Source organism: Gymnoscopelus braueri, assembly GCF_963280865.1.
Source record: "Gymnoscopelus braueri genome assembly, chromosome: 20".
Taxonomy (NCBI): Eukaryota; Metazoa; Chordata; class Actinopteri; order Myctophiformes; family Myctophidae; genus Gymnoscopelus; species Gymnoscopelus braueri.
The window spans coordinates 38,800,810-38,822,852 of NC_137622.1; the positions used below are offsets into that span (position 1 = coordinate 38,800,810).

Here is a 22,043-nt window from a genome sequence, read left to right on the forward strand (position 1 = left end):
GACTGGTATTCTTGCACCATTGTTAGTTTTAATCCACCAGCAGCCAAAACAAGCTAACACAAGACCGTAGCACAAACACCTAGGAGGTAACAAACATATTTTGTTCATAAAACATGCACAACAAATTTCGCCCCCCTTTCGGGTTGGAACACTAGTTTCAGATGAGCATGTGAAGCAACACGATGCTATTTATAGACCACTGCTATATCTGTGAAGCAAGGTTTGGCGACCCCTTTTTATTCACGCAAGTAATATATACATGACATCACTGGTGATGCTGACATCCATTATTTAGGCATTGTGTAAGCGTGACATCACTGGTGCTGACATCCATATTTGGGCATTCAGGTGCTGATGTCATGTCACCGTATAGTGCAGTGTCCATATTTGTGCATGACAGTGTTGAGCATCCTGACATCCTAAAATCATCCTGTTAAAATTGGCTTCAGAGAGGGCGAGCAGGGGCGTGGGTGGGTGGGTGGGCGCACCACGTCACCACTCTCATGTCACCATGACTCAGCCATAACCATATAAGGAGTTCCCAATGCAGCTACGCCCAAATATGGAGTGTGTTGTCTAACCTCATCAGGCGCAAACAAATCAGTAAGGTCAACATATGAGCACAAAAGGGGGTATGCCTATATTTGGGCATATACTGATGACATCAGGGATCTCCATATAGGGGCATAAAAGGGACAAGGACTGACAAATACAAAGATCTCCATATATGGAGACAAAAGGGACACCGCAGACGGGTACAAGTTACAACGGGTACTCTGACAAAGCCCCTGACACTATGACTCAGACACTGTAGGTCGAATTGGCGGTGCTAGTAGGTGTGAGAGCTGCGTAGTGGCCCAAACCTCTAGTAGAGGGAAATATGCGCTTGCTACAGCCACCCAGGCCGCCCTTAATTTTTTTCATGGCCGAGGGATAAAGTGACATCTTCGCTCGTGTCACTTTATCCATTAGTGACCTGCTCCCTTTGGCGGGTACATACACACGTGTGATCTACTCTATTATGAGCTCTGTAACTCTTTAACATATTTATTAATGAAACATGATGTGGTTCATTCACGAACCCATTGAAGTGCCCCACACAATCCACTAGAGGGCATCATTGCATAGATAATAGCAGCAAAAGGTAGGCTATTGTTTCTTGGCCTGGTGAAACTCGTTGAATTCACATTTAATTCAAATGAAACGTGAATTCCGCGACCGGGGTGGTTTACCAGGCTAATTGTCTGTGGCAGAGTATGGAAGAGCAGCGGGTGTAGCCCTCTCATGTTGGTAACTCAGTCAGAATAAAAAGAATAAACCACAACTCCTACAATAGTCAGTAGTAGCCTACGTAGCTGTGGTGGTATAATAATTGTATTTCTATTGACTGTGTTTTATGTCTTGGTCCAGAAGGATTTTGCATGAGTTATGAATGCTAACGCCCCGCCCCCGTACATTGAGTTCAATGGACAGGAGAGGTCTTCAGCTATTAATTTCAATGGTGTCACGCCCATACCATTTCTCTTTCTATCATACTGTTACCGTAGGAAATATCACATATATATATATATTTAAAAAAAAGAAGCCTGGAGATGCCGGGGATTGAACCCGGGGCCTCATACATGCAAAGCATGCGCTCTACCACTGAGCTACATCCCCTTCATACGGCCCTGTATAATATTAATATTATTTATATGTTTTGCCACTGCTCCTGTCTGTGGCGCTATCCCAGCAAATCACATCAGTAGCCTATATTACTAAACAGTAACAACACATATATGACATGTTTATGTTTTTACTCGTCATTTATTTTATGATAAAAGGTTACTATTTAGCTCCAGTTAGCCTGTTAGCTCAACAACCTCAGGCTCTCCTCTCCCCCTTGGTGAAGTTTGACATAGACTGGTATGGGGTAACCTCGCATCACCAGTCTTTCCACCTCGGAGGAAAGCCTGGTGTTCGTTACTAAAGACCCATATGATCCGGTCTACTGAAAAAAAAAAGAGAAAAGAATCCTGTTTCCGGATTCTGCCCATCCGGTTTTTGCGGTGCCGCTTTGTTTTGGTTCCCCAATCCCTATTTAAATGGAATATAATTTCCCCGTGGGATAATACAGACAATGAATAGTCTCCGGATAGTGCACGCACATTTATATTTAAAAAATAAGCTAAACTATGCCGAATCAAGGATTTTATTAGCACGGACCTATTTTGTGGTGAGACGTGTTTCCGGTTCTGCCCATCCGGCCACTTTTCTTTTTTTTTACTTCCGCTCCCGACCGGATCATATACCCGAAAAGGAATGATGCCCAGGCTCAGACTGGGGTAATTTTTTCCACTTTGTAGTTTGAATATCCGGTCATGTGCGGATACGTAAACAAAGTGTATTGCTTACATAATGTGTGCGTGGAAGTTACCGAATACAGTAGGCGGGTCCTACACCGTCTCTGACCACTAAACAGTAAATAGAAACCAATGAGGTTTTCCACGGGTAATGCGCGAGGTTATAGATCATTGAGCTCGCAGCTCCCAATGTTTATAATATATAATTATATCCAGTCCACCATCTCAGCTCAGACAGGGATGTTTGGTGGTTCTGCTTCACTTGCCTGGGGAAAATGAATATAAATATAATAATAAAGTATTAATAAATAAATGAATCTGATGCAACCTGCTCTACATCCTGTAGCCTGGAGAGACGGCCGGTCGCGCTGTGATTGGCTAAGTGGGATTTTATTTTATTTTATTTTATTTTATTTTATTTTATTTTATTTTATTTTATTTTATTTTATTTTATTTTATTTTATTTTATTTTATTTTATTTTATTTTATTTTATTTTATTTTATTTTATTTTATTTTATTTTATTTTATTTTCCAAAAAACTACCCACATAGTTTTGAGTTTAACATATTATTATTAAAACAAAATGTGGACGTATCTCCCTGACAACCAACTAACCAATCGCTACTAGTCCATCGCTCCAGCCTATGGGATATATTATCTACGTCGCGTCCGGCGTGTACAGGGAGGAAGTGTGTGAGTGTAGTTAGCCTGTAGCTGTTAGCCTGGTCTTGTGTTCGTGTTAACCGGTCGCACATGCTGATGAAACGACACACATAATAATAATGGCAGACAATAAAATAGAGATTCAAGAGGCCATTAAAGCGCAAGGCGAGGTGGTTCGCAAACTGAAGGCAGAGAAGGCGAGCAAAGAGCAGGTCAGTGAACTGAACAGCATGGCCTGGAAGAAGAAGTTAATTATAATTAAACGTCCATTTGACGGTTGAGAAGTAGCTGCTAGCCTGATGAATGACAACCAATGGACACGACACGACATACTACAGCAGTGGTTCTCAAAGTGGGGTCCCGGGTCCTTGCTTAAAATGGTTGAGAATCACTGCTATAGAGCCGTAAAAAATAATCTGCTCTTATGGGGGTCCCTGGCAATCTTTTCAAATAGGGGTCCACGGGCTAGTAAGTGTCAATTTGGGGGGTCCTTGACATGAAAAAGTTTGAGAACCACTGTACAGTACCGTCTCAGACTGTCTTATATACCTGCCAAATTGGCAAGGTATATAAAAAATATAAAATAAAGGGGTCTCCTGCTAAGTTGAGGAGTGTTGGCAGTGCAACTTAGCAGGAGACCCCTTTATTTTCAGGGCTGTCAGCCTGTCACGATTACAAATTTAAGTTGACGATTAATTGTCACTCAAATAATTGCTATTAACGATTTAATTGTGTTTGGCATTTAACATTATGAAGCCTTTCAGGCTGCCCAGTGCAATAACATTGCACTGGGCAGATATGACAAATAACTGAAATATATATAAAGAACTTATTGACATATTGAGGCGTTGTAAGCTTGTGGATCTGCTATTTCTGCTATTTTTAATATTTGAAAATGTGTGAAACATTTTCAACATGGAAATGATTGGATAACAATTATGCAAAAAATGATTGCGATTATCTCAAATCATTTTAGAGCAACTCAACCCAGACTCATATGGCAAACAGTGGTTCTTAAAGGTGGGGTCCAGCCAGGGACCCTCAGGGTTCCTTTTAGGGGGTTCCAATATTTGGACCTTTCTGTTACAGGTCCCTTTGGTTCCGATTTCCATTTGGTTTGAGAACCACTGCTCAATGGTAAAAAGAGCATATCCATGGGTGTTACACATCCCACTGATATGCAGCCAGGGCCATAATGTCAATACTATGTCAGTGAATACTAAGTCAGTGAATAATACTATTGAACACTAATTAAGTCAGTGAATACTAAGCCCCCCCCCCCCCCCCCCCACAACCATAAAATCTCCTTATTTTTCACAGTCTAATAATGTTGGCAGGTGTGGTCTCTGTGACGGTGTGGTTTTGTCCATATGTTAGCCACGTTCCTCCTGGCCTCCTCATTTTTGGGCATGTCTTCATTATAGGCTAAACATTTTCTAAAGTAACCTAAGTATAACATAGGTAACTACTACTAATTGCTTAACGTGTATTCTTAACAGACTACCAACCTGACTGCTTTGCTAACTGAACGTCTGTGTCAGGCTATCCCAGCACTGGTATATATTTTTTTACTTAAGTAAAGGTAGAAATACTCTTGTTATAAGTTGCTCGAGTCAAAGTGCACATTGCAACCTAAATCAAAGCAAAGTAACTAGTAAGCTGTCACATAATTGTAGACAGACAGTAATTAGTATAATATTTGCCTCTGAGAAGTAGTGGAGTAGAAATAGAAACTAAAAGTACCTTTTTAAAAAGGCGTACTGAAGTATAGCACTCGATTAAATGTAATTTCCACCACTGCAATGTGCTGACGTTACTTAAGTTCAGCTGCAGCAAGGGGAGTCCCTGGGGTCTTGTCTTGGCTCCAAAAGCCATATCAATCATAGTCTACTTGTAAAGGGAAAAGCATCATAAGTTTCAAAGCATGTCGCTGAGTAAATTATCATCCATGACAGCTCTGTCTTTGTGATACCAATCTGGGAAACCCTTTCGGTAAAAAAAAAAAAAAGACAACCAGGAGGAACTCTGTTTGGCTCCTCCTCTTTCTTAGTCCACTTCCTCCTGGGTGCTTCCGTCTTTGTTTCTTCTAACAACAACAACAACACTGCGTGTTTAAGGCAGTGGTGCTGACTTGAGAGATTATTGTGATACTGACAAGATGTAGGTGGCACTGGTGGCTTGTTTTAATTTCTGTCTGTATGTAAAGCATTCACGCAGGCCACCATGAATGTGTGTGTAGTTTTATGCACGCCATGCCCTCCCATGTGTGTTTTGTGCGTGTGTCCAGTGTACGATGGTCCCACCCACTATGTACACATTCCACCCAATTACTCACTTTTGGTTTCATTTTGATGTTGTCTGGGTTTTTTGTTAATGATTGGATTTCACTGACTGACAATATTAGAGCCAAGGAAACCACATACAGTATATATTATATATATAAAGGTGTATTCTTTAATTCACACTTTTGCAAGGGTTCATGTGATCATTGGCTCTTCCTTTTGCGACCTAGAAGGAAGGCTGCATTCACAGGGCCTGAGGCAGTGACATCCCTGTTGTTTTGATTTAGAATTAATGTTTGATAATGTGGTTTTCTGCTGGAATATCTTTTGAGCTACAACTCGACTAGTCTTAACCGTGTCTGAATTGTCTCAAGGCTTAAAGCTAGAGGCTTAAAATAAAAACGACAAAAAACAACAACACCCCATTAAGAGATCCAATCACTGTGTTGACCACTTTTCAACCTTGTGTCCCTATTTTGGGCATTTCATAGGCACACGTGTAGATCTGCTACTAAAATAGCAGATCTACAAGCTCGCAACGCATTGTGAACATATAGATCCATCTGTTTTTGCCAGGCGACACCATATGACATAGTATAAAATAGGGCGAGAATGGGTCAGTGACATCCATCCCTGCACTTAATTGTCTTTCTGTGCAAGCTGTGATTGGCCCTGTCGGTTTGATTGACCCCTGCGTCTCATGTTCTATCTTCCACGCTGTGATGATGATGATGATGATGATGATGATGATGATGCTGCATCATGCCCCGCCCAACCCCTAGTGCTAGGGTCGCTCACAACTTTTCTCCTGTTCTTCCTGCCTGACCCTCGTTGATTACCTCCATCACCACCACCACCACCACCATCGCCGTCCTCCGCCTGCTCTACCTCTCTGGACCTTCCTGGATGACTGGGACTGGGCCACTAACTGACTGACTGACTTGGTTTTGATGGGATACCTCGGTTGGCCTTGGACAATGGCTGCACTGATGGTTGAACTCATGTACTGAACAAACCTTTTTTTTATTTATTTTTTCTATCATCTTGAAACTCTTCACTGTGTTTTTTTTCCCCTCGTGCTGCTGGGATGTATGCACTGGGCCCGTTCTCACTGCGCACATGTGCCTGTTTGGTGGGGCGTCACACTGGACTGCTGCGTGCCCCATTTCTGCGCTCCGTTGTCGGGATGACCGTGAATCAGGTTTGTCTTTCTAGGGGGGCGTGTTGGTGGTGGTGGGCGTTGTTGGCGAATAGAAAGGGACATGGGGGTGGGCCCTTTTCCACCAGAAGAACTTTGGTTCTAGAACTGGTTCCGTTCTAGATTCTTGGCACCTTTTGGTGCTTTCACGAAACCGGCCACGAACCGCCTTGCGTTTCCACCAGTTTTAAGCTGAACCATTGTAATTGGGGTAGAATTGGGCAGAAGACATAGCTGAATGAGAGCCTGCCTGGGGTGCAGGAGTCCCCCAGTTACCCCAGGTTCAATTCCAGGCCTGGCCAGCAATGTGTTGTACAGTATATGACTGGTCGAAGTGTCCATTTTTTCATGATTTTGCTTTTGCCACTGTTTATATCGCATCTCTATCTTCCAGTTCAGGGCAAGAAAAAACTAGATTTTTTTGGTTCCAGTTCCGAACCAACCTTTAGTGTTCTGAACCAATTCATTTTCAGTGGAAAAAAAACACTCTGAACTGGTTCAAAATTAGGCGGGGGGGGAAAAAGAACGGAACCGGTTCAACCCTGGTGGAACAGGGGCCATGGAGTCCCGGGGATTGATTCAACTGGCATGTCACATAAATAGGGGTATATACGCTAATTTCACGATATGATACACGATATTGGGGTGGCGATAATGATAACAATACAATATTTTAAGGTGTTTCATTATCAACATTGTCCCATCATCTTCAGTTTGCTGTGGTGGAAGTACCTGAGTTAATAACACATTTAATAAACTTTGTTTGTAAAGCACGTTTCCATGATACCAGAGAGGGTTCCTTGTAAATCCTTTTATGCAATCTTAGATGTCTATTTGATCACACAGAAATGCAAAGCATTATTGCCTCTTGCTGGATAAATTAGGCCAGTGAGGCTCTTGAATGAGTGTCAGCTGTGACTATTCAGTTTAATTTATCCTTTATTATAGGGTAGAAGACAGCCAATGATTTTGATTGATTGATTGAATACTTTATTAGTCAGAAATGTAAACGGCATGTCATACAGTAAGACATTAAGGCTAAAAGGATAACGCAAAAAGTCCTGGGGACTTGTTTCCATTGTGGTCCTATGTATTCAATTCATCAACATGTGATTATGATGATGGCTGTACAATGATTACTGTGTTTATGGTCAGCTTTCATTTCTAACTTACATAGTCTTTTGTCCTTACGATACATATCGTCACGCTTTGATATCGTGATATTTTCTGGCACGATATATTTTGACACCCTTAAAAGTAAATTAATGATAGTTTTCTTTCAAGTTGCTTACCGGTCCACATTTGCTACAAGATGAATTTAATTAAAAAGAATGATCAGCAGTAGGCCCACTATGTTTGTTTTTTGTGTGTGCATACTGCATAATTATATCATCGCTGTTGGGTGGAAACATGTCCAAAACTGTGACTTTTCAGGAATCAAATTCAAAAGTAGCAGATCTGCAAGCTCAAAACGCACGTTGAGCTTGCAGATCTGCTACTTTTGATGCTTTTGTGTGACGTTGTAGTGTGATTAAGTACGGCATTCATGGGAGGTTTCTGCTCGACAGCGACGATATACATTGTTTTTGCGTGTGTTACAGATCGATGAGGAAGTATCCAGGTTACTGCAGCTGAAGCTGCAGCTTGGCGGTGATGATGGCAAACACCAGTTTGTCCTTAAAACACCAAAGGTAAGAACAAACGCCACAGTCACACACAGTCACACACACAGTCACACACACACACACACACACACACACACACACACACACACACACACACACACACACACACACACACACACACACACACACACACACACACACAAAACCAGGTTGATGCTTTCTTTTCCTGACTTGCTCTTCTGACACTCTCTGGATCTCCTTTATTTATTTTTCTTCATCTTTGTAATGATTTTCTCTGATCATGTGCAGCAGTGGTGGAAAGTAACTAGTACATTTACTTAAGTACAATTTTGAGGTATTTGTACTTTACTTGAGTATTTCCAATTTCCAATACATTTACTTCTACTCCACTACATCTCAGAGGCAAATATTGTACTTTTACTCCACTACAATGATTTGAAAACTTTAGTTACTTTGCAGATATAAATTATCATATTATTAAACATACATTAAACACTTTAACCCTATTTTATACCTAGGCTATTTGAAAATAGCCGATCTACAAGCTCACAACGCGTCGCATCGCGACGCGTTGTGAGCTTGTAGATCTGCTATTTTCAAATATTTTAGTACTTTTACTTTTGGTACTTTAAGTACATTTTGATGCTAATACTTTTGTACTTTTACTCAAGTACATTTTTAATTCTGGACTTTTACTTGTAACAGAGTATTTCTATATTGCAGTATTGGTACTTTCACTTACGTAAAGAATTGGAGTGCTTTTTCCACCACTGATGTGCAGCAGCCTCACTTGACTCTCTTCTCCACTAGGGGACGAGGGACTACACGCCCAAGCAGATGGCCATCAGAGAGAAGGTGTTCAACACCATAATCAGCTGCTTCAAACGCCACGGTGCCGAGACCATCGACACGCCCGTCTTTGAATTGAAGGTAACGGGACGACAGGGCAATTGTGACCACATGAACCCTATTCTGGGCGTGTCATAATAGGCAAACATTCAGCAAAAATACAATAGCCGATCTGCAGCTATTTTCCAGGGCTATTTTAGCTGTTGATGACGGGGTTATGGTAGGTTAAGTGATCTTTCTTTTTTGTTAAATAGCTCTATATTCTGACAACAAACAAACATTCTCTATAGAATGTTTGTTGAGTAACAGGAGACTCCCTGTCTCTACAGCTCTTTAGTAAACAGAAAATACATTTTCAGGTCACGGTACCAGTTTTAGAGAGAACTCTACGCACAGGATACAGAGTAAACAAGTTAAAGTGGAAGTGACGACACATAAAAATGCTCACTATCCCTCCTCTGCACATGTCCAAAACCATCTCAGTTTGGCCTCTCTGGCTTTATCGCCAAAACATCTCACATGCACTGTTCCTCTGATGTACTCGTTCCTGATCGCATCAATCCCTGCCACTCCCACTGAGAACAACAACATTTTAGTCTCTGCTACCCCCAGCTCTGCTTAAATGAGCAGGTCAACATTTGACCTGGAACATAACCGATGAATGGGTACTCTTTCCTGATTGGCTGAAATTGGCAACCCACCGGAAAATGCATTTTCTGTTTATTAAAGAGCTGGAGAGACAGGGGAGAGCCCTGTTACTGGACAAACACCCTGTAGCAATAAGTAAAAAAAAACATCTACTGATGCACAAACTTTGACACATCATCAGTGTTGTTTCCTGGAGTCACTGGGTGTTTAGGGTCTTGCAACAGACACCCTCCCTCCAGGCGACCCGACCGAGGCTGATCAGACCCCGGCCTGTGTCCCAAGTGGCATGCTACAGCCCCCACTGTCTCTTGAGGGGAGTTAGAGACAGTGCTAAATTAGGGGGTAAGGGTTTAGGGTGGCAGGTGAGATGTTTAACACATTGAGTGCCAAAAACGGTCCGGACCGTTTTTGAGAAGCCATGCGTTGTGTGCCAAAAACGGTTATGACCGTTTTTGGGAAAAAAAAATAAAAAAAATTATTATTATTATTATTATTTTTTTTTTTCCTTCCCAGCACCAGGAGATATCATTTTTCGAAGATTTAGACTCCAATCCACTTCCTGGTTAACTTATGACTTCAAAAGCCTGTATCTCGGCTCTTGTGTACTTTTTTTCTGGCTGGCTGCAACTATGGAACGGATTACCTAATGTTTTTAATTTTTTTCCCCCGATTGTACGAGACCTCTATGTGTGTAATGAGGGGGTCACCTTGAGGACGGTGATCACTGAAAATATTTTGTGACTACTTGAAAAAGGTTCAAAAATGGTTAAAAATCCAGGCACCGACTGTACCCTGTTTTAAAAAGACCCTGGCACTCAATGTGTTAACAGCAAGTGTTGGCGACACTAGTAGGCACTATGGGTTGGCTCCGGGCCTTATATTTTCCGGGGGAACATATAGTTTTGCTCTAACCAAAAAATATCACTTACCCTACCTTTTTTTAAGTTTCAGTTGAAGTCATGCGTGTTGGAAGCTGATGCTTCGTTGTCTCCCTGTTGGGTGTGTGTGTGTGTGTGTGCAGGAGACGTTGACGGGCAAGTATGGCGAGGACTCTAAGCTCATCTATGACCTCAAGGACCAAGGAGGAGAGCTGCTGTCCCTCAGATATGACCTCACTGTATCCTTAGAAACAAGTCCAAAGACGCAGCCGCCGTTCGACGAACAAAATGCATGCATGTGTGTGTGTATGTGAAGTACGATTTCACTAAATGAAACTTGGCAACACGTCTTTGACATGGTTGAAGTTATGGAGAGAATACTACGAGATATGTTAGAGCAGTGATATACTGACAGGTCTGGTATAACGTTGGAAGGTGATCGCTTAAAATAAAATAGCTGATCTACAAGCTCACATTGTGTCGCACTCGCAGATGCGACGCGTTGTGGAGAAAAATTACGCTTTAGAAGGTTAGTGGGAAATGATCAAAGTGGTCTGAATGACTTCTTAAAAGATGCAGTGCCATGAATTTGATACAGTTCAGGATCATCATTAAGGAGTTCGTAGGACTGTGGCACGCAGACTTAAGTGATAGATCTCCTTTGCATGAGAAATGGTAACGCATGTTGGACAGAAGAGACTGATTACCAGTGGTGGAAAGTAACTAAGTACATGTACTCAAGTACTGTACTTATTTGTTCTTTTTTTTTTTTTTACAATTTCCAATACTTTTACTTCTACTCCACTACATCTCAGAGGCAAATATTGTACTTTTACTCCACTGCAATCATTTGAAAGCTTTAGTTACTAGATTATGATTATTATTACAAAACATAATGTAAACACTTCAGCCCTATATATATATTTTGGCCATTTGAAAATAGCCGATCTACAAGCTCACAATGCGTCGCGATGCGACACATTGTGAGCTGGTAGATCTGCTATTTTCAAAAGATTTTTATACATTTGAAAACTAGTGAAATGGGACATTCTGCAAAATGAGTACTTTTACTTTTCGTACTTAAGTACATTTTGATGCCTGCACATTTGTACTTTTACTCAAGTACATTTTTAATTCCATACTTTTACTTGTAACAGAGTATTTTTACATTGCAGTGAGTATTGATACTTTTACTTAAGTAAAACAATGTAGTACTTTTTCCACCACTGCTGATTACTACGTACATATTTGTACACAGGAAATAGCCGATCTCCAAGCTCACAGCCCGTCACATCCACAAAAGGGGAAAGTACAAATTTAAGCACCAGGGTCCATGGGTGCCAGACACCTGGTCACAGTAGTGTATCCTTGACCCCCAGCCCACTCTCAGGTACCATTTGCTCGCTACCTGGCCATGAACAAGGTTACCAACATCAAGCGCTATCACATCGCCAAGGTCTACCGCCGTGACAACCCAGCCATGACCCGGGGCCGCTACAGGGAGTTCTACCAATGCGTGAGTGATCCTGAGAAAATGAATAAAAAACAGTCAATTTCAAGTGCCAAGTGATCAGAAACCAGTGCATGTCATAGAGCTACTGGGTACAGCTTTTCTCAGGTGCATAGGTCCATTTCTCATATATCAATGAACATGTCAGTGGCATCAGAATAACGTGTTTATGATTAAAAGGGTTTTATGGGTGGGTGGTACCCACCCATAAAACAAAATGGGTATGAGTGTGCCAAAGCATTTGAATAATAAGTTGGTTTTATGATGTGCACAGTTGACTAATATAACCAATATGAATGTCATGTGGTGCGTTGAACAAAGTAGTAGTTTCGATTTTCGATTTGTGACTGAAATGACTGAGAAAATCTTTATTATGCTAGTATTTCATTGGATTAGTCCAGTGGTTTTCAACCTTTTTTCATGCCAGGGACCCCTAAATTGATATACATTTGGCCGTGGACCCCCATCTGAAAATGTTGTGCCAGGGACCCCCCAGAAGCAAAGATTTGAGTTAAAAATGTTCGCTTTAAAAAATATATATATTCAAGGCTATGCACACATTTTCAAGATTTTTCAAAAATAGCAGATCTACAAGCTCATAGCGCGGCACTCGGTGCCGCGCTATGAGCTTGTAGATCTGCTATTTTTGAATAGCCAAAGCTAAGTGGATAAAATGATCATTTTGCTTGGGACCCCCTGGTACCCACTCAAGGACCACTGGTTGACAACCACTGGATTAGTCAATACTGATTCTAACAGGAATAATGCAAAATACTGCTTTTATATATTAGTGTCTCTTTGTGTGTGTGTGTGTGTGTTCCCTCCCAGGATTTTGACATAGCAGGTCAGTATGATCCCATGATCCCCGATGCCGAGTGCCTGAAGATCGTTCACGAAATCCTCAGTGAATTAGACCTGGGAGACTTCCGGATCAAGGTGTCTCTCTAACACACACACACACATTCATACTCGCCTTGCAATTTTATAAATGCATCCGCTGACTATTAAATGTGTCAATACAGGTGAATGACCGGCGTATTCTGGATGGAATGTTCGCCGTGTGTGGCGTGCCAGATGACAAATTCCGAACCATATGTTCAACGGTCGACAAGTTAGACAAGGTACAGACACTCTCTACCTACGGTCCAGTCGTGTACTACTGTACTGTATGTGCCAGTCAGTCTCTTCCTTCATGCCTGGATTCTCTTATGTCCTCCCCTTACTCTTAAGCTTGATTTATACTTTGTTATTGCGGCTGTTTATAGGCTGTCCAAAAAGCTGCGAGGAGTTAAACATGGAAGTTAAAACAATTGTATGACACGCACACAACAAGAACTCGGGTCCACTCCAATCCTTGCGTTTGACCATTTATTCTTCACCACGCGTAAAGTTACAACAAGTTCCCAGCAAACTATTATACTACCGTGGATGTTATTGTGATAGTCGCGTTTCAAGCGGTCAACAGAAAATGTCAGCTCCCACGTTCACGCCCTCTCTCTGTCCAAATTCCCACACTACTGTGCCCAGATGAACGCCATGACTGTTATCAGCTTGGCAGCGCCCCCAGCTCCGGTGATCACGCCCACCACCAGTGCAGTGCCCGATCTGTTAATCAATGTGAAATACTGATGTCAACAATGATAAAACAAGAGACTTGGCAGAAGTCATGGCTCCTACATTCGTTGTACGTCAGTGTCACATGCCAAAGATATTAGACCTACAAGCTCACTAGTTGTGAACTTGTATATCGGCTATTTTCGTCTCTTACAACGAAGTATAAATTGAGCATAAAGGTCCTTATACAGGGCCGATTTTTTCATGCGAATAATACGTTTAAAAAAAAAAAAAAACGTATAAAGTCAATGCAAGCTTTCACATCAGTTTCGCGGAGCGAAAAAGCGTCTTTTATTTATTCGGGCAGAGTCCGAATTTTGCCTATATTCGCATAATCGCCGGTGTGTAATGACCTTAACTCTCACGACTTCTCACTGACTAGTCTTCTTCCACCCTGCCATCAACCTCCTCCTTATCATTGCCTAATACCTGTGGTTCTCCTGTCCTAGATGTCCTGGGACGAGGTGAAGGAGGAGATGGTCAAAGAGAAGGGGCTGTCAGAGGACATAGCTGACCAGATCGGGGAGTATGTGAGCATGCAGGGTGAGGCCACCACGACCGTAGCAGATCCACACCTATCCATATATGACTGACTGACTTGCACCCTCACAACAGCAGTCGCGTGGCAAGAGCTCTCATCTCTGTTGGCATGGTTAAGATCTACTCAAGCTGGGCTAATGCTACAGGAGTTTTAAAATCCTAACCGATTTTGAAATCGGTTTGCATCAACATCAGTGTTGCCAGATGGGGAAATATTGAATTATCGTACCGGAGGCTTAACATTATCGTATTTGAAAGAAAACTTCGTACACAGCCAATAAAGAGAAATCACACAAATATTATTATTATTATTATTATTTAACTGTGGTTGTGGGTGCATGTTGTGACCCAGGCGGTATGGACCTGGCAGAGTATTATTTAACTGTGTGGTTGTGGGTGCATGTTGTGTCCCAGGCGGTATGGACCTGGCAGAGCGCCTGCTCCAAGACCCGAAGATGAGCAAGAGCCCAGCGGCGTGCGCCGGCCTCAGTGACATGAGGCAGCTCTTCAGCTACCTGGAGCTTTTCCAGGTCACGGACAAGGTAAAGGAAGTAGACCCAGTCTAGCGCATAAGACTCTCAACAATAACCAATGTTACCATCAGTGCGTTAAAAGTAATCAACAAAATATACTATAAAAAAATGTCAAATTGTCAAATTTTGAATTGAAAATAAATAGTTGTGGTGGGGTCATGCCTATGTTCCCTCAGCCCTATGTTCCCTCAACCCTATGTTCCCTCAATCTCTAACAAAAGAAAAACATCTAAATTAGGCCCTATGTTCCCTCAGCCCTATATTCCCCCATATCAATTTAGACCCTATGTTCCCTCTTTAAACAAATAAATAAGGTAAAACCGCTGGCAGTGGCGGATGAATTAATTAATTAATACCTGGCAATGAATGTGTTAATACCTTACATAAAGCCCAAATATTTAAATGTTTAAAAAGTGTCCCACTCCGATCAACTATTAATGTATTAGTCAGAAATCTCGGCCGTCAGCGACACTTATAATCGGGGTTCCTACACATGTTCCATTTCAAAATTCCATACTTTCCAGATTCAAATTTCCAGAATTCTCTATTGATTCTTCAGACCATATTTGACATACAAGTATAATAGCTACATGTAGATGCTTATTATGTAACAAAATAGTTTTAAAATCCAACTTTACTGATATACCGATATACCTTCAACCCCTACAGTAACAGGGATGTTCATGTACAATTGACCAGTGAACTAGAAAGGAGAACTAAAGTCTATTGACATTGCTTTATTGGCTGTTATAATAAATGACTATAAATAAAGACACTCCTACACAGAAAGTTTGTGTCTATCTAAGGCTAAATGATACCTTTATGGCTTCCTTATCGTTTCCTTTATGGCTGTGTTCGTTGTCATTTCAATAGACTGTGACACAGAGCTTTTTTCCCCCAATTCATTTTCGGTTCTTATTTATAAAGACAGAAAGAGAGACAAAAAATATGGAGGGGACAATTTTATATATATATATATATATATATATATATATATATATATATATATATATTCAATAGATCATGGGACAATGAGTATATATATATATATATATATATATATTCAATAGATCATGGGACAATGAGTATACTGTAGATAGCACTGTGCCGGTTAGTTTGTGTCCTCGGCATAGATGTTTGACCGTGGAAACTCGTCAAACTTTTCTGTGTATGAGTGACTTTATTTATAGTCATTTATTAAACAGTGTTGATATGATTGACCTAATCTAACAGCCAATAAAGCAAAGTAAATAGACTTTAGTTATCCTTTCTAGTTCACTGGTGAATTGTACATGAACATCCCTCCTGTTACTGTAGGGGTAATATAATAATAATGATATAAAGTGCTTACCAGGTGAGCACTTTATATTATTTATGGAGATGTACGGGCCTTAAACACGGAACTCCAAACACTATTTGGGGAAGTGTCCAAGGAAGGCTGTCATAGATACTCAATTGTCGTAATCAATAAAAATAAATATATGACAGACTTGATCCAAGGCAGGTTTCCTTTTGCAGAAAAGATAACCTGTTTACTTTTCTCATAATTACATGACTGCATGAATGTTCAAACAAGTTTTAGATGATTTGTGATGCTATGTATATGCAATTGTGCACAGACAATAAGAACAATAAGAATACAATGTAAGCTGATACATGGGTTCTCTCTCCTGGTAGGGTGAAATTGGTAGCCCACCTGAAAATGTATTTTCTGTTTATTAAAGAGCTGGAGAGATGGGGAGACCCCTGTTACTGAACAAACACTCTATAGCGATTGTCAGAAAATAGTGTTTTAACTCTCTCAGTGCCAGACCCCGAGTTATCCCGAGTTTTAGGGTTATACCCTCAGTGCGAGAACGAGAAATCCAGAGTTTAAAAAAAAAAAAAAAAAAAAAAAAAAAACCAAGATATCATTATCTGAAGATTTGCAGCTCCATCCACTCTTTGTTTAACCTATAACTGAAAAAGGCTGTATCTCGCTTCCTAAGCACTTTTTTTTTACTTTGAAAAAAAAAAGAAAAAAGTTGGCATGGTTCGGAATTTTTTTTTTTTTTCATTGGCACTGAGAGAGTTAACCTTTAACAAACAACATTTTGTTTTAGCAAGAAAATATAACTTAGAGCACCTTTTATGTATAAACCTGTCCATACATTTTTGAGATATAAAAAAATGTAACCTTTTGTGACATGCCATGTCTATTGTCACACTCCATTTGTACAATTCAGTTCCATGGCCCATGTTAAAAATATGTCTATCACTTTTTTAGGTATCTTGCTAAAAAATAACTCATGACAGACAAGAGCAAAAAAATTACCCCATTTTACCAATGAATCTGAGGGAACATAGGGCTGAGGGAACATAGGGTCTATTTTGGGATGGGGGAATATAAGGCTGAGGGAACATAAGGCTGAGGGAACATAAGGCTGAGGGAACATAGGGCTGAGGGAATATAAGGCTGAGGGAACATAAGGCTGAGGGAACATAGGGCTGAGGGAACATAAGGCTGAGGGAACATAGGGCTGAGGGAGCATAGGGCTGAGGGAACATAGGGCTGAGGGAACATAGGGCTGAGGGAACATAGGGCTGAGGGAACATAGGGCTGAGGGAACATAGGGCTGAGGGAGCATAGGGCTGAGGGAACTTGAGTACCCTCCCGTTGTGGTTACATGCGCTGTGAGCATATATAGATCAACTATTTCCACATTTTTATCTGTGGAAGCAAGGCAAACAAAATCGAATGCCTCAACTCCTACAATTCCAAGTGCTTGTCAGGGTGTGTGTGGGGGAGGGGAGGGGGGGGGGGGGGAGTTCAAATATAATTATTTTGGGGGATCGTGGCCTGAAAAGTTTGAGAATCCCCTGGTTCCCCAATCGACCTCCGTCTCCGTCTCCAGGTGGTGTTCGACCTCAGCCTGGCCAGAGGTCTGGACTACTACACGGGCGTCATTTACGAGGCCTTACTGAGCCAGGCGGGAGGCGTGGCGCTGCCGCCCGCAGATGACGCCGCTCAGAACGGCGCCGCCGCCGCCACCGGAGGAGACGAGGCGGTGAGCGTGGGCAGCGTGGCCGGAGGCGGCCGCTACGACGGCCTGGTGGGCATGTTTGACCCCAAGGGCAGAAAGGTGCCCTGCGTCGGGGTCAGCATCGGCATCGAGAGGATCTTCTCCATCATGGAGGCCAAGGCTAAGGTAAGGCTCACCTGAAGACCTTTAACCCATTGAGACCTGAAGCCGATTCTACATGTCTCCTAAATTTCAACAGTTTTCTGAAAATGTATGTTTCATCATCAGTGGTGCTCAAACTTTTTCATGTAAAGAACCCCCAAAATGATATGTATTTGGCCGCGGACCCCCATCAAAATATGTTGTTCCAGGGACCCCCCAGAAGCAAAGATTTTAGTTAAAAATGTTCGCTTTAAAAATATATATATTCAAAGATTTTCACACATTTTCACGATTTTTCAAAAATAGCAGATCTACAAGCTCGTAGCGCGGCACTCGGTGCCGCGCTATGAGCTTGTAGATCTGCTATTTTTGAATAGCCCAAAGTGTAAAATAATGCTTTTTAGCTCAAATCTAAAAATGACACAGTTCCAGGTCTTAATGGGTTAACTGGGAAGTGGTTTTGATCAATTGATTCTAAATCCTGACCTAAGTTTTCTGAAAAACTTCAAATATTTATTCAAAAAGTTACAAAATATTTATGTTGCTATATACTGTACATGGCAACAACAACAACCCCAAAAGGGGTTCCCCAATCGAAAGGTATAGTAAAGTATAGCGGTTACGGTATAATACTATATGATGGTTTGTGTTTTACAGGGATTTGTGCGCACCACGGAAACGCAGATCATGGTCGCCTCAGCACAGAAGAACCTACTGGAGGAGAGGCTAAAACTCACAGCCGAGCTCTGGAACGCCGGCATCAAGGTCTGGTCCTTTGGTCTGATTCCCTATAGTTGTGAGGACCAAATGTCCCCAAAAGTATAGTAGAATATGAGAAATAGACATTGTTAGGACCATTTTCCTGAAAATTAGTTTTTTAAATTGTATTTTTAGAGATAAGTTTACCATTAGAAAAGGATTCAGGTTGGGATTACGATTAGACATTTAGAGGTTAGCTTTAGGGGTTGGAAATGGAGCCAAACATTGTGAGCTTGTAGATCTGCTATTTTCTGGCTTTAGGTGTGAGGTTAAAAATGGCTAAATGTATTACAAAAAAGCATTAATAAAATTGCTGTCCAAAAATGTTGATGTCCTCACAAGTATAGTAATACAAACCTGTGTGCGTTTGCAGGCAGAGACGATGTACAAAAAGAACCCCAAGATGCTGAACCAGCTGCAGTACGCGGAGGCGACAGGGGTCCCCCTGGTGGCCATCCTGGGAGAACAGGAGCTGAGAGACGGAGTGGTCAAACTCAAAGTGGTTTCCACCAGAGAGGAGGTGGGGAACATTGGACTCTTATTCTTACTCTAAACGTTTAAAGCCCAGTTCAAAACAATTAAGTACACGTCCCAGACTCTTCTCCCTTCCCGCTCCCAAACTGTGGAACAAACTCCCCATTGCAGATAGAACTGCAGACTCACTCCCAATTTTCTGCCGTAATCTGAAGACTTATTTCCAATTATTTCCAGTATTTCCAATTTCCAATACTTTTACCTCTACTCCACTACATCTCAGAGGCAAACATTGTACTTTTACTCCACTACAATTATTTGAAAACTTTATTTACTAGTTACTTTGCAGATATCAATTATTACATTATAAAACATACATTATCCACTTTAGCCCTATTTTATACCTAGGCTATTTGAAAATAGCCGATCTACAAGCTCACAACGCGTCGCATCGCGACGCGTTGTGAGCTTGTAGATCTGCTATTTTCAAACATTTTAGTACATTTTTTATTCTGGACTTTTACTTGTACCAGAGTATTTCTATATTGCAGTATTGGTACTTTTACTTAAGTAAAGAATTTGAGTACTTTTTCCACCACCATAGCACTTGACCTAGCCTTGACGTCCTTGCAGTCTTATGCAAAGGTTGAAATGTAATTTAGATAGCCTGCAGATGTTATGTAGACAGATGCCAGGTTCATCTGTTGACCTGGCATCCTATAGTTTGCATAGTTTCAATGTATATATTATAATTTTTTTGATAGTATGTTAACTGGTCCGCGGCGCGGGTGGTCGAGTCAGGATTTCAGAGGCAATTATGCGGGCTGCGAGTGAGCGGGTCAGCCGCTTTCACACACACACACAAAAAAAAAGAACCTATTTTGAACAACATGCTTGTTTATTTAGCCCATGACAATGTTGTGCTACTGTAGACATTTAAAGCGACTTTGGGTACTTAAAAGAGCGCTATATAAATCTGAGCTATTATGATGATGATTATCTTTTTTTTCCCACCGCAGGTCGCGGGGGTGGGTTGAGCCATAGATTTGTATATGGGTTCGCGGGGCGGGTTGATGCGGGTTGGGTTCCGTGGCGGGGCGGGTCATGAAAAAACCCGACCCGCACATCACTATTGCTTTACTGTAAATCGCTCTGGATTGAGAGCATTTGCTAAATGCCTAAATTTTAAATATTCAAGAATATTCACAAAGTCGCAGCAGCCAAGTCGGCTGACACTTTAGCAAGGGACTCAACTTGTCCAATCTCGAGCTACAATCACACAAACTAACGTAAACCTCCTTTTTTGTAGAAACAGGAACTCTGTTTAGCTCCCCCCCTTTCTTGGTCCACATCCTCCCGGGTGCTTCTGTGTTTATCCCTACTGTTTTTATTCCAAAGCCGGCCCTTGCCCTGTTCAAAACCCACCTCTTCAGATATTTTTGTTTGCTAGTTTTTAGCTTTTTAACTAGTTATTCTCCTAATAAAGTTGTTTTTATTTGTTCAGTTTTTTTTGTAAAGCGACTTTGGGTACAGAGAAAAGCGCTACATAAATTGCATGATTAACATGACATGTTTAAGTAAACAACCTGTTGTCTCCTTGATGTGGACTTCCCTGTGTTAGTATGTTACCAACCACAGTTTTTAGGATGCTGTTGCATGTTTCAACTCAGCTTGTCGTGACTTGCAACGGTTTTGTCGTGTCACGGCTCATTGGTTCACTGTGCATAATATGTTCATGGTGCTGGATAGCAATCTTTAGCTGTGAAAACCAACCAGTTCTGAAATGATACCAACGCTAGATGTGTCTTTTTAACTTACAGGTTGACATACCAAGAGGAGATCTAATAGCCGAGATCAGGAGAAGGACCTCAGAGGTCTAGTCCCTCTGCTCTACCCAACAACAGCTGCTCCGCTTCACCCGATTGGTCCACACACATTACACAGAAGGACCCAATACAGTTCTTAACAGTTCTTGTTCTCAACAATAGTTCTTTAACTTCTTGGACGATTGGTCCACATACATTACACAGAAGAATCCTACAGGACCCAATACAGTTCTTGTTCTCAATAATACAGTTCCTTAACTTCTTGGACAAAGCATATTGAAAAAAATATCACTGTCCTGGATGCAACTTCTCCATACATTAGACGCACACTATAGGCTCTGCGTATGCCTGTAGTTCCTTTTTCCAGAAGGTGACATTCCCAATTCAGGTCAGTCATGGCTTCATTTGATTGGCTCCGCAAGATTAAAACACAGAACACCTTTTTGTGAATCCTGTTAATATCTGCTGCTGAGCCAATCCAATTAAGCTATGAGGAACTGACCGGAACAGGGGAACTACAGTCATGCGTAGAGCCAGCATTGTATGGAGTGGTTGGCTTATGTATTGGCATTATACCCATCTAGCCTTTTAGGACACCAGCAAGCCAACTGCATTGAAAGCAACCGAGAATGTGAAGATGGTTTGCTACTTTCAAGGAGATGTCCTGAACACAAAAGAAAGTTCAAGCATGTATAAAGACAAAGCAGTCAGTGGGTAAAGCCAAACTTGTATATTTATTCAAAATTGTTTAACTGATGGCAGAGCCTGTTGTGGTTTATATCCAGGAAGTCTCTCTGCAACAAACACTCATAACATTGCAGTAGTAATTACTGTCATTTCAGATTCAGTACCTGCTTGTTAATGTCATCACAAAAATAAAAAGTTCAAACGATACTTGACTGATTCCAGATTCTTTGCTTTACACAGCAACTACACACGTATGTGTTAAATGGTTTGCATAATTGCCTTGATTTATTTAGCAGAATACTGTTGATTTCGTGTAACACCAGTTCAGCTGGTTTTAAAGGATGTACAATATAGACCATGTCTGTACTTCAAATTTAAATATTGTACTGTAGAATAGCAGTACAACAAATCTGCATAATGCAGTCTCCA

At 41.3% G+C, this 22,043-nt stretch overlaps 2 protein-coding genes across 3 annotated transcripts in view; both read left to right on the top strand.

Annotated features, from left to right (window-relative positions):
- Positions 1 to 22,043, top strand: part of atoh8 (atonal bHLH transcription factor 8) — a 151,306-nt gene that overhangs the window by 79,996 nt on the left and 49,267 nt on the right. The window lies entirely within an intron of this gene.
- On the top strand, positions 3,064 to 21,137 carry LOC308075433 (histidine--tRNA ligase-like). 2 transcript variants are annotated; one of them, XM_080415312.1, is made up of 14 exons: positions 3,106 to 3,218; positions 6,071 to 6,489; positions 8,088 to 8,177; positions 8,943 to 9,062; positions 10,651 to 10,746; positions 11,898 to 12,023; positions 12,846 to 12,953; positions 13,040 to 13,138; positions 14,081 to 14,174; positions 14,586 to 14,713; positions 17,599 to 17,892; positions 18,526 to 18,633; positions 19,001 to 19,147; positions 20,922 to 21,137. In XM_080415312.1, the coding sequence occupies exons 2-14, from the start codon at positions 6,376 to 6,378 to the stop codon at positions 20,979 to 20,981; spliced, it is 1,584 nt and encodes a 527-aa protein (XP_080271438.1). In that variant the 5' UTR covers positions 3,106 to 3,218; positions 6,071 to 6,375; the 3' UTR covers positions 20,982 to 21,137. The 2 variants fall into 2 exon arrangements, with proteins under 2 accessions (XP_080271439.1, XP_080271438.1); XM_080415313.1 differs by lacking the exon at positions 6,071 to 6,489 and having other exon boundaries at positions 3,064 to 3,218.